At 41.4% G+C, this 12,329-nt stretch overlaps 1 protein-coding gene across 5 annotated transcripts in view; it reads left to right on the plus strand.

Moving 5' to 3' along the window:
• Nucleotides 1-12,329, plus strand: part of akap11 (A kinase (PRKA) anchor protein 11) — a 92,456-nt gene that overhangs the window by 61,783 nt on the left and 18,344 nt on the right. For 4 of the 5 annotated variants that reach the window (XM_048540511.2, XM_048540512.2, XM_048540513.2 and 1 more), the window contains 2 exons: nt 6,045-6,200; nt 9,335-9,418. In XM_048540511.2, coding sequence (XP_048396468.2) covers nt 6,045-6,200; nt 9,335-9,418 — 240 coding nt within the window. The remainder of the gene's footprint in view (nt 1-6,044; nt 6,201-9,334; nt 9,419-12,329) is intronic. The other variant, XM_048540514.2, reaches the window with a different exon arrangement.

The raw sequence follows: 12,329 nt of genomic DNA on the forward strand, positions 1-12,329 counted from the left end.
GAGATCTCCATTGTCTCTGGCACTGTATGTCATCACCATTCATTGGTTGCTGTTGAACAGAAGACATTGTAAACACAAGAGGGTTAGTCAGCATCTGTCAGAAGTTACAAATATAAAGCCTCCACAGTCTGTTCCAGTTGGGATCTTTCTTACAGGCAAAAGTCTTTGAGGCACTAGGGTAAGCCAGTATGTCAGATCTTGTCTTCAGTTTCTGTGTGATTTCATAAGTGATTGATTGATTAGATTAGATTCCCTACAGCGTGGAAACAGGCCCTTCGGCCCAACAAGTCCACACCACCTCTTGGACCATCCCACCCACACCCATCCCCCTATGACCCACACATCCCTGAACACGACGGGCAATTTAGTATGGCCAATCCACCTAGCCTGCGCATCTTTGGACTGTGGAAGTAACCAGAGCACCTGGAGAAAACCCACGCAGACACGGGGAAAATGTGCAAACTCCGCACAGACAGTTACCTGAGGCTGGAATTGAACCCGGGTCCCTGGCACTGTGAGGCTGCAGTGCTAACCACTGAGCCACCATGCCGCCCCAATTAAGCAACTGATTCTACAAGACTTTATAACATGGCATGTTTTAAAATGTTTCCTTGAATTCAAATTGAGATGTAATGTCCTGAATAAAGGGCTGGTGTGGTAATGGTAAACTCTACTAGGAAAGAGGCCCAATGGACCTGGTAGTAATGGTGAAAGAGACCCAAGCCAAAACCTGTAGAACATCAAGTGACAGTTTTCACTCTTGACACAAAACAAGGATTTTCTGACACTGACCCACAACAGCGATCTCTTTCCTTCTTCAAAGAGATAGAACTTATGGAGACTTAAAAGACCTAAAGAGTTGTCTGGGTGGGCTTCACTACTGGAAGGACTTAGGGGATACTCAGAAGACTGAGTGGAATGCTGCTACAAACACACTGAAAGACTTATCCTGACCTGCAGGGAGCCTGCTGAAAAGCCAGGAGTTCCTTAGAACTGAACTTACCAGGTTGTATTTCTGCTGGGAGCATGGTTTAACATCCAAATGAGTCATGCAGACTGGTGATTGTGTTAACTGGAAATGCCTTTCCTTTGGAGTATTTGTTGCATGTAAAGAAATGTGTAGACAATGTTGTATTTAGTTTGTTTCTTAAGTCTTAATAGCATGAAATTATGTGCAGACCAGATTAATGAGCAAATGGTTTGGAGGAGAAGTGTGAGAAGCACGATAGCTCAGTTGTTAGCAGTACTGTCTTACAGCTCCAGAGACCCAGGTTCGATTCCAGCCTTGAGCAAATGACTGCATGGAGTTTGCATGTTCTCCCTGTGATTGATAGGTTTCCTCCCACAATCCAGAGATGTGCAAGTTAGGTGGGCTGGTTTTGCTAAATTGTCCATGGTGTACAGGGTCACTAGTGTATAGACTAGGTGGATTAGCCATGGGAAATGCAGGGTGATAGGGTAGGGGGAATAGTTCTGGGTGGGATGCTGTTCAGAGGAGTACTGTGGACTTGATGGACCAAATGGCCTGCTTCCACACTGAAGGGATTCTATGATTCTATCAACAAATCATCATTCACTTTGGCAACAGAGTGCTGAAGATGGATCCACATGTGTATTGTCCAGGTCTGCCTGTACTTCATCTTACCTGCTGCTCAAATCCTCAATCATATATTTTTTTAACTTCCTGACTTGTCTGTTCCAATATTCTTTTCAATTTTCCATTGTCTAGGTGTCACAGGCAAACTGACATGTATTGCCCATACCCATTTGCTATGGAGAAGGTGCTCCTCAGTTGCCATCTTGAACCACTGCTGTCCTTGTTGTGTAGGAGCACTCACAATGGTATTTGAGAGTGCATTCTGGGATTTTGACCCAGCGATTCTGCAGCAATATATTTCCAAGTCTGAATGGTGTTGACTTGGTGGGGAAATTGCAAGTGTTGCTGTTCCCCATATCTGCTGCCCTTGTCCTTCAAGGGGGTAAAGTTCATGAGTTAGGAATATGCTGTCAGAAGCACCTTTGTAATTTGCTGCAGTCCATCATGTAGGTGCTGCACAGTGCTGCTACTGAGCATCAGTGATGGAGTGTTTGAACTTTGAAGGCAGTAAATTGGGTGTCAGTCAAGCGGGCTGCTTTATCCTGGAAGATGTCAAGCTTCTTGACTTGTTTTTGGATATGCACTTACCCCAACACAGTCCTCACTGTGTCTTGTAGGTAGTGGACAGACACTGACCTGTTCTTGTTGCCACGGGCGTATTTATGCAGCTGATCCAGTTTAGTTTCTGGTCACTGCTATGCACAGGATGTTGATAGTGGTGGAATTCACCTATAATAAAGCTGTTGAATGCCAGAGTAGGTAGTGGATTCTGACTTGTTGGAAATGTGATTTTCTGGCACATTTTCCAACACCCTGCATGGTTTAATAGTTTTAAAAAGTGGTTGAGAGAAAGAAAATACAGTGGGCTATACAATAAAGTGATCAATGCAATGACAGCTCTGTTGTAATTTGGGTAATGCTATAGGCCTTTATCTGCTTGAAAGCCATGGTTCATGTATAAACACAACGTTGATGTTATAAATAGAGTGATAGCTTTCTCAATCCAACTCTTTATCTAAACCTGTTAACATATGTTCTTAAATTGATTAGTAAGGTTGCTTCATGACAGGCAGAAGTACAGCTTGTAGCAGCTTGTGTAAATTCCATTTCTTTTGCCAAAGCTTCAGCTGAAGGCTCATCAGCCCAAATTTTGGAGACCTGTTCATTGCTTTAAATGAATAAAGAAAATATTTACTATAGGCAGAGTTTTGTGAGGTCTGTAAAGACTGTAAAGTTTAAAGAGAAACTTGACCATCCAATGATGGAATAGGAGGACTACAACACATATTTTCACAGTTTTAAACAAAGGTGAGCTTAACACTATATTGTATCAAAACTACATTGTGTAAATTCAATACCTCCCTTTACTTCCTAGTCTACCCTCATTTATTCTGAGATTTTAAGGGTTCATTCACATCTCCTCCTGCGATCAAATCAAGTCTGCAAATTTGCTTAGATTTCCCCTCAGCGTAGAATATTTTCTGGGATATGAGATTTCAAAGGCATCTTTCCATTGGCTTTTAGCTAAGTGACTCTTGAACTTTACTTTAGAACATCATGATCCTGGACTGCACTCGTCATAGAGTCATCGAGGTATACAGTATGGAAACAGGCCCTTTGACCCAATTTGCCATGCCGACCAAGTTTCCTAACCTGAACTAATCCCATTTGCCTGCAATAGCCCCATAAACCTTTCCTCCCCATGTAACCTGTCCAAACGTTTATTAAATGTTGTAATTGTCCCCACTCATACCACTTCACTTGGCAGCTCATTCCACATATGCACCATTCTGTGTGAATAAAGTTGCTCCTCAGGTTCCTTCTAAATTTTTCCCCTTTCACCTTAAACCTGTGACCTCTAGTTTTGGATTCCTCAATCCAAGGGGAAAAGACTTCGGCTTTTCACCTTATCTATGCCCCTTCTGATTTTATAACCCGTCTGCTTCCTGCACTCCAGGGGCAAAAATGGTCCCAATCTGTCCAGCCGCTCGTTATAACTCAAATCTTCCAGTCTCGGTAACCACCTTGTAAATATTTTTTGTGCCCTTTCCATTTTAATAGCATCCTTCCTATTAGCAGGGTGGCCAGAATTGTACACAGTACTCCAAATGTGGGTTCGACAATGTCTTGTAGAGCTGTAACATAACATCCTATCTCCAGTACTCTGCTGAATGCTGAATGGCATCATAGTGCAGATGTTTCTGTTTCTGCAGTTAGGAGGATATTGTTGTTTGAAACAACTCTATAACATGTTAAAAGTTTCACTGAGACATCACAGTTCCAGCCGTCTTCAGGCAGTGCCCTTGTACCTATCTGCCTCACTGTAAGTGGCCTTCTGGGAGACTTGTAAATTATAACTAAAACTGCTTAACTAACAATCTGTTAAATGAGTTGAGAGAGAATCATTTACCCAGTATGCCTTTGTCATGACTCCTCGCTGTATATTTTTCGGGATATGTGTTAACAGGGATTACTGAACCCATTTTCAGTGAATTGCTTGGTTAAGTTCCTGAGTTTCAGTCAATTGTCCAGACTCATCACTTGTGTTTAAAAATCTTGGTTTTGCCAAAGTAATTCAAGGCTGACTTCAAACTCACATTCTTCAAAATAGATGTGATCATTTGGTACCGAAGAGAGTCTCTGCTGACTTCTGAGTCATGGAAAATTCAAAGCAACATAAAGTTTTGATCTGTGTTTTGATCTTTCATTTTCAAATTACTGACTTGCCAGTATCCAGTTTATCAGAATTTCAGACTGTGTAATGACTGTGTAATACAAGCTAGAACATACAATAGTTACAATAGCACAACCTTAGTTGCTGGACTAGTAATCCAGAGACCTGGACTGTCGCTCTGAATACACCACTCCAAATCCCAGCCCAGCAACTGGGATGTTCCAATTTAAAGTTACATCAGTGATCATGCCTATGAAGCTGTTAGATTCCTGTTAAAACAAGCTTGATAATGTTCATCAGGGAAGGAAGTCTACCATCTTTCGCTGCTCGGGGCTACATGTGGCTCCAAGCTCTCAGCAACATGGTCAGCTGAATGTCCTCCAAACTGGCCTAGAAAGCCCCTCAGTTGACCTGAGCACAGCTAGATACTAACGCCTTGTAGATGGATGATAAATGATGACCCATATTTCATGAATAAATAAAAATTGCATTTTGCTGATGGGATTTTCCAAGAGATCTTTGAAAAGGAGTGAAATAGTTTGAAACACATTTGAATAGTATAATTCCAATGGGAGGCCATTGAACCCTTTGAATATGCACTGACTTGTTCAGTGAGCGATCCATTTCCAGCTCTTCCCCATATTCCTGAATTAATTTTATAGTTGTTGTGTGGGCTGGAGCTGGAAGTAGGCACTCTGCGTATTGAAAGTGAAAGACAAATGGCACCTAATTGTGTAGGATATGAAAGATGGGGAATTTGAAACCTGAGCTGCAAGTGGGTTGTGAGTTCGGAATTGCACAAATGGGAAACAATAACTTGACTGAGAAGCTGAATGAAGCAAAAGTAGCATTTTCCCGCTGTTGGAATGAAGCAGGAATCGCAGAGCAATGCAGTGAGGGTTCAGCAGATCTGGGTTTCATGAGTTGGGGTTGGGGGTGGGCGACGTCTGGAAAAAAATGAATGAGTAATTGTTGGTGACAACGACAGAGCCAGATCAGCTGAGAAAAAGCAACAAACTTGTACACTTGGTATAACCCATGGTGCAGATAGCACCAAAGCAGCTACCTATGTTTGCCTGTAATTGATGGCGCTTTGTAGATTTTATTGTGTTTTACTCCATTTCTGCTAGCTGTGAAAAGTTAGAATTTTTTTTCAAACATGTATATTTTAAACCTTTTTTTTAATGTTCTGTTTTCCATTGTGGCAAGGGTCAATATTTTAAATGCACTGCTACTACCTTTTCATTCAAATCATTGGGTTGGGGTGGCACCTATACCACATGGACATCTTTGGATCTCTATATTAAACAAGAGAATGCTCTCAATCTTGGAGTGTCAATTCAAATTTAGAGTCAGTCCAAATAATCGTGTTTTTCTCATTGATTAGTAGGATGTGATCGGCATAGACAATGTTTGTTGCCTGTCTTTAATCCTTCTTGAATGAGTGAACACTGGTAATGAGCCAGTATTGAAAGGCTACCTTCTATATTTATGATTGTTGTGATAATTCAACGGCTGCTTAGTGTTTGCACTCTCTTGAATATGATATGATCCTCACTGGATGAAAGGCACTGTTGCAAGAGTTTTAGACATTATTACATGCAGCTGCAGGTCTTTCATTTTGCCTTTCATAAAACCTAAATAATCAAGATCTGCATATGCAAAAACAAAATATTCACATCGTTGAAAAATGACGAGTTGATTATTTCAGCAGTGTAATAGTTTATATATTTTGAAAAGAAAGTAATGAGGTCTTTTGTGCTTTGCATGTAGTGCCAGTCTCAAGGATGGATTGCGGTCAAGTGATTCCACCACCAGTCAACAGCTTAGTCTCAGCGTAGGTGACGATAGTACTGGCAGCTGGTCCAATCTGAGTTTTGAAGATGAACATCCAGATGAAACCAGCAGCTTCCTGCACCTCAGTGACAGGTAAATCTCAACCATGCCAATGGAAATTAATGTTTCCAATATAGTTAGCCCCTTTGAAATAATATCTAGCAAGCAATAATATACATTCTGACATATGCACAGTTTGACCAGTTTGCCTCCAAAGAACAGTGCATCATGAAATAAGCTAAAGTTGACAAATTACCATATGAAGCACCTAACTTTATTTCAAACCCAAAGTACCATCAACTATCTTTAATGTTGTGTCTTGCTGGCTTTTATGCAAACAGCTACAGTTGGTTCCAGTGGTGACTGGTAAAAATAATGAAAAGTTATTTAGCTTTGCTTATAGAATATTTACCTGTTTGTGCTAGAGATTAGTCCCATGAGATGCAAAGTCGGCGACACATTCAGATTCGCTCAACAAATTCATTCTATGCTTTCACAGATGTTTGGTGAACCTAATATGGTTACTATTTTATTGTCTGTTCTTCAGCCAGCACATAGGAAGAGACTTATTTAATGGGATTTGAAAGTTGTCAAATGAGCAAAGCTTTAGAAAGCTGAAAGATTGTGATAAAGTTTGAAGCTCATTTTGTTCTGTATACCCTGGGCTTTTAACAACCTTTGTTCAACTCCATTGAAGATAAATTAACATAGAAAATTGGGCAGAGCTGTCTGATTTCACATTCTTGTGCCTGTTTGAACTCGCTCATGTTATACAAACTGGGGCACATAAACCAGTCCTTATCTGCATTTCCATTAAGCCACTTTCAAAGCACAATTGGCTTTTATTTTCAGTGTTGTGACCACTCTCTAAAGTTAACACTCAATGGAAATTGGTCTTCACATGGTGAAAGTGGGTTAGCTATTAAAAGGTTTAGTTTAGCTTTCATTTCACAATTCAACCACATTAAGGACAAGGTGGTAGATATGAGTGAAATGAAATGAGTTATTAGTGAGACTGCATGCTCCAAACCTATTTTTAGATGGTTGAAATGTCAGAAGTAGGTCATGTGTTCCCTTGAACCTTCTTTGCCATTCAGTTAGAACATGACTGATCAGTATCTTAATTTCAGCTACCCACCTTATTTCCGTAACATTTAATCCTTCTGAATATCAAAAAAATTCTTACATCCTTGTTTTGACAATTCGAGTTGACCCAACCTCAGCACCTTTTTGAGGAATCTTCCAGTTTTCCATCATTGTTTGTCTTAAGATGTCTCCTGATGTCACCACAGAATGGCCTAGTGCTAATTTGAAGATTCTGATCCCATATTGTACGCTGCTCCACCAGAGAAAAAATGTTTGTCTCCGTCTACCTTTTCAGTTCCCCTAATTATCATAAACCTCTTGGTTAATTGACACCTCATTTTCTGTTTTCATTTTCACTGGCAATTCACGTTTTCACAGTCACAGTCTGAAATGTTTCTCACTTTCTCCTAATTTAAGATACTCAAAACTCTGTATTGTATACCTGCCAATACTTATCAGCCCTACCTTTATTCCTATCTTTCATCTTGAAGAGGGGAGTAGATGCTTTTGGTCTGATTTTTGTGACAGTGTAAAGTACGCAATGACAGAAATTGATCATTCAGACTAATGGGCAGATCCTAAATATTTATATATATCTGTGTTAAAGAAAATAGAAACATTGAAATGATGTGCAGGAGTAGGCCATTCAGCTTTTCGAGCCTGCAACGCAATTCAATCTGATCATTGCGAATCGTGCAATTTCAGTATCCCACTCCTGCTTTCTCACCATACCCCTTGATCCCTTTAGCCAGAAGGGCCACATCCAGCTCCCACCTGAACATATCTATCCAACTCGGCCCAACATCTTTCTGTGGTAGAGAATTACACAAGTTCGCAACTCTCTGGGTGAAGAAATTCTTCCTCATCTCAGTCCTGCATGGCTTAGTCCTTATTCTTAGACTGCGACCCCTAGTTCTAGACCTTATCCAGTGTTGGGAACATTTTTCCTGCATTTAATCTGTCCAGTCCCATCAGGATTTTACATGTTTCTGTGAGATTCCCTCCCATCACCACCCCAACTCCAACAACCTTATTCTTCTAAATTCCAGCGAGTACAAGCACAGTTGATCCGGTGTTTCTTCTTATGTCAGTCCTGCCATCCCAGGAATCAGTCTGGTGAACATTCACTGGACTCCTTCGGTAGCAAGAATGTCCTTCCTCAGACCAAAACTGCGCACAATACTCAAAGTGTGGCCTCACCAACTATATATAACTACAACAAAATATCCTCACTCCGACACTCAAATCCTCTCGCCATGAAGGCCAGCATGCCATTAGCTTTCCACACTGCCTTCTGCACTTGCATGCCATCCTTCAGCAACTGTTCCACCATGACACCCGGGTTTCATTGTGTCTCACCAAGATTACTCTGTCTAGATTTCTTCATGAATAGTGAAGCATTATAGTTTTAATATTAAATTCATGCAAAAGCATCATACATTAGTTATTCGATTGATGTTCATGTATGTCCCTTACTTTCAACGTAACACATTCCATCCAGTGCATGTTAGAAATGTAATGGAGAATTTATTTTCTCTAGATATCTTTAAAAGTAATAATCTTTCTTACATAAATGGTGTAACATTACTTTGTGGTTGCTATTTTTAGCCAAATTAAACACGTTAGTCTCATTCCAGTTGCTTGGGCTAAGTTTGAAACTCCAAGGCTGGCACAAACATGGAACAACAGAACAATAAAGTTAATAACAATAAACAGAAAAACTGTGTGATAGCAAAAAACTGACCGAATTGAGCAGCCAGGTACTTGATTGATTCAGGCAATTCGACAAACAGTGCATCAGGACGAAGGTGTTAGACCCAGTTTTGTCCCCCAATAAATTAGCACTGCCTGGAGATAATTGTGGCAGTGAAATCTGACTAATTTTTCCCTTTAACAACAAAAATAACCAACACTACCTACCTGTTGTTAAAAGACATCCCAAACATCTGTTTAGCACTCGTGACGTGAAAGAAGCTGCTGAATTTCATGTTAGTACAGGACCAGACAATGTAACTGGATCATCTCTGTGTTTTAGAATTGCTCTATATGTCTGGTTTGACCAAGCAAAGTTGCTCGGAAAGGTAATGAGAAACTATGGTCAGTCACTCAATGTCCACTGCCTTTCTTTTCCTTTCTGGCAGTAATGGCAACAGCAGTAGCTGGAGCAGTCTGGGGTTAGAAGGAGATATATATGAGGAGAATATATCCTTTCCACCATCAGACAGGTTGGTCCAGTCTAGGTTTCATGAAAATTGGTTTGATCTAGGAAATTTTATCGACTGCATGCCTTTGGAAGTGAAGCTCTTAAGTAGCATGTGCGTGTAATGAAAGACCTTTAGACAGGTCTGCACTAAAAATTTGAAGTGCAATACCACTTAAGACGTTTTTTTCATGTAAATCCCCCCCAATGAAATCATTGCTTTTTTTCTCAATGCTTTTAATTATTTGAAGAGATTTGTGGTGTTCTGTGCAATCTGGGTCTCTCACTTTGCTTACTTCTCATGATATTTCATATTTAATGGCTCAGCATTTAATTAACACAGTATGATGCAAACCAGGCATAGAATATGAATGCACTAAATTGGATTTATTCTCTAAACGCGCTCACTCAGCAAACGAGTTCTTGTGATGGAGTGATTTGTGTCCCTACCTCTGGGCCAGAAGGTCAAGATTCAAATCCCACATGTCCTGGGGATGTGTCGTAGCATGTCTGAACAGGTTAATTTGAAAAAAGTGCATGCCCAGCAAGAAATCTTGCTGGCTGGGAGTCTGGGCAAGATGTTGAAGACTAGGTTATAATACCACATCTAACACCATGACATTTGTTATTTTATTCGTTGATATGACCCAGAAAAAAATTCCCTTTTAAATGTCCCATTTGTGCTCTACTAGGCAAGAGTGATAATGTCATGGGATCTCCATGTTCCCTTGTCATTCCGCGCATTAAACTGCTGGAGGGACACATTTTCGGTTCACTTGAAGTGACAAGGATCAATGAAGGATTGTTAACAGGGCTTTGTCAAGGAGGCAACCTACCTGACAGGCTTGATTGAATTTTTTGAGGAGGTGACTAGATGTGTGGATGAGGGTAATCCAGCAGATGTCGCCTACATGTACTTTGGTAAAGCTTTTGACAAGATCATAGCTGACTAGTCAAGCAGGTAAGAGCCCATGGAATGCAGAGTAATATGTCAAATTGGATCAAATGTTGACAGTGTCAGGGGACAGAGAGTGATGTTTGAAGAGTATTTTTGTGACTGAACCAGTAGTGTGGTAAATTGCAGAGTTCAGTGCTGGGTCACAAGCTGTTTGTAGTGTACATTAAAGATCTAGTCATGACTGTAGGAGGTTTGATCAATAAGTTTGCAGATGACATGAAAACTGGCAGTGTGATAAATAGGCAGAACGACAAAAAACAGTACAGTGCAGGAACAGGTCCTTCAGTGCACCATGTCTGTGCTGCCATACATGCCTTAGACTGCAGAACATTGTAGATGGGGCTCATCAGATGAGCTGATCAGTGGAAAATGAAATTCAATCATGACAAGTGTAGGGTGTTGCTTTACTAACATGGCCTAACAAGGAAAGGGAGTACAATGATGAATGATAGGACCCACGAAGTACAAAGGATGGAAGGGTCCTTGGTATGTATGTCCTTGAAAGCAACTAAACTGCTGGATAAGGATAGGAAAACATAAGGGGCACTTGTCTTGAATACAAGAACAGGGTCATTCTGGTGGAGCTATATATTAAGTTCGGCAGCCACAAGTGGTACATGGTTCTGGTTGCTAAATTTTAGGAAGTATGTGACAGTGCTGGAGTGGCTGCAGAGGACATTCACCAGGATGCTGCCCGGGCTGGAACATTTCAGCCATGAAGAGAGTCTAGATTGGGAGGTTGTTTTCCTTGGAGCAGAGAAGGCTGGGATAATTTGATTCAGGTGATTGAGGGGCAAATGTTTCTCTAAGCACCCAGGTAATGTCCTAGGCACCCAGGTAATGTCCTAGGGCCCCGAGCTCAAATCCCATCATGGCAGGAGATGGTAGAATTTGAATTCAAGAAAAATATGGAATTAAAAGTCTGATGATGACTATGAAGTCATTGTCGATTGTCAGGAAAAACCCATCTAGTTCACTAATAGGTATTCACAGCAAGATGGCAATTATGTACATTCTACCATGGCTGGATTATTGTGTCTCGTTCGCAGTATTTTCCACCTCAGTCCTTCACTCAGTAGTTTCCCAAAACTGAATTTTTAAAAAATTCTTAATTTTGGTGTCACATGGTGGTTCCCTCTGGTTTGAGAATTGTTTCTTGTGTGTGGAATCTGGCTGCCTAGTCAATAAGTTTAAAAGTCTCCTGCTGGCTGTCGGTCAATCTAGGTTATCTAAGCACACAAGCACAAATAATTTGCTTTATGGTCACAAAGTCAATTGCAATTCTACTGTTAGCAGTGAAGGGCCAGCACACTCCTTTTACATATTGCCATTGCCCTCAGTTTTGTGCACTTTTCAAAGTGGATTTATTCTAATTTGATGTCTTTGTAGTGTTGGCCATGCCCTGCATAGCTAATCTGTGTTAGTCGTGAGTTGGACAAAGAACAGCGACTTAATTTGACCAGAGATAATGGGAACTGCAGATGCTGGAGAATTCCAAGATAATAAAATGTGAGGCTGGATGAACACAGCAGGCCAAGCAGCATCTCAGGAGCACAAAAGCTGACGTTTCGGGCCTAGACCCTTCATCAGAGAGGGGGATGGGGGGAGGGAACTGGAATAAATAGGGAGAGAGGGGGAGGCGGACCGAAGATGGAGAGTAAAGAAGATAGGTGGAGAGGGTGTAGGTGGGGAGGTAGGGAGGGGATAGGTCAGTCCAGGGAAGACGGACAGGTCAAGGAGGTGGGATGAGGTTAGTAGGTAGCTGGGGGTGCGGCTTGGGGTGGGAGGAAGGGATGGGTGAGAGGAAGAACCGGTTAGGGAGGCAGAGACAGGTTGGACTGGTTTTGGGATGCAGTGGGTGGGGCGGAAGAGCTGGGCTGGTTGTGTGGTGCAGTGGGGGGAGGGGATGAACTGGGCTGGTTTACCAGCCCAGCTCTTCCCCCCCACCCACTGCATCCCAAAACCAGTCCAACCTGTC

Source organism: Stegostoma tigrinum, chromosome 12, assembly GCF_030684315.1.
Source record: "Stegostoma tigrinum isolate sSteTig4 chromosome 12, sSteTig4.hap1, whole genome shotgun sequence".
Lineage (NCBI taxonomy): Eukaryota > Metazoa > Chordata > Chondrichthyes > Orectolobiformes > Stegostomatidae > Stegostoma > Stegostoma tigrinum.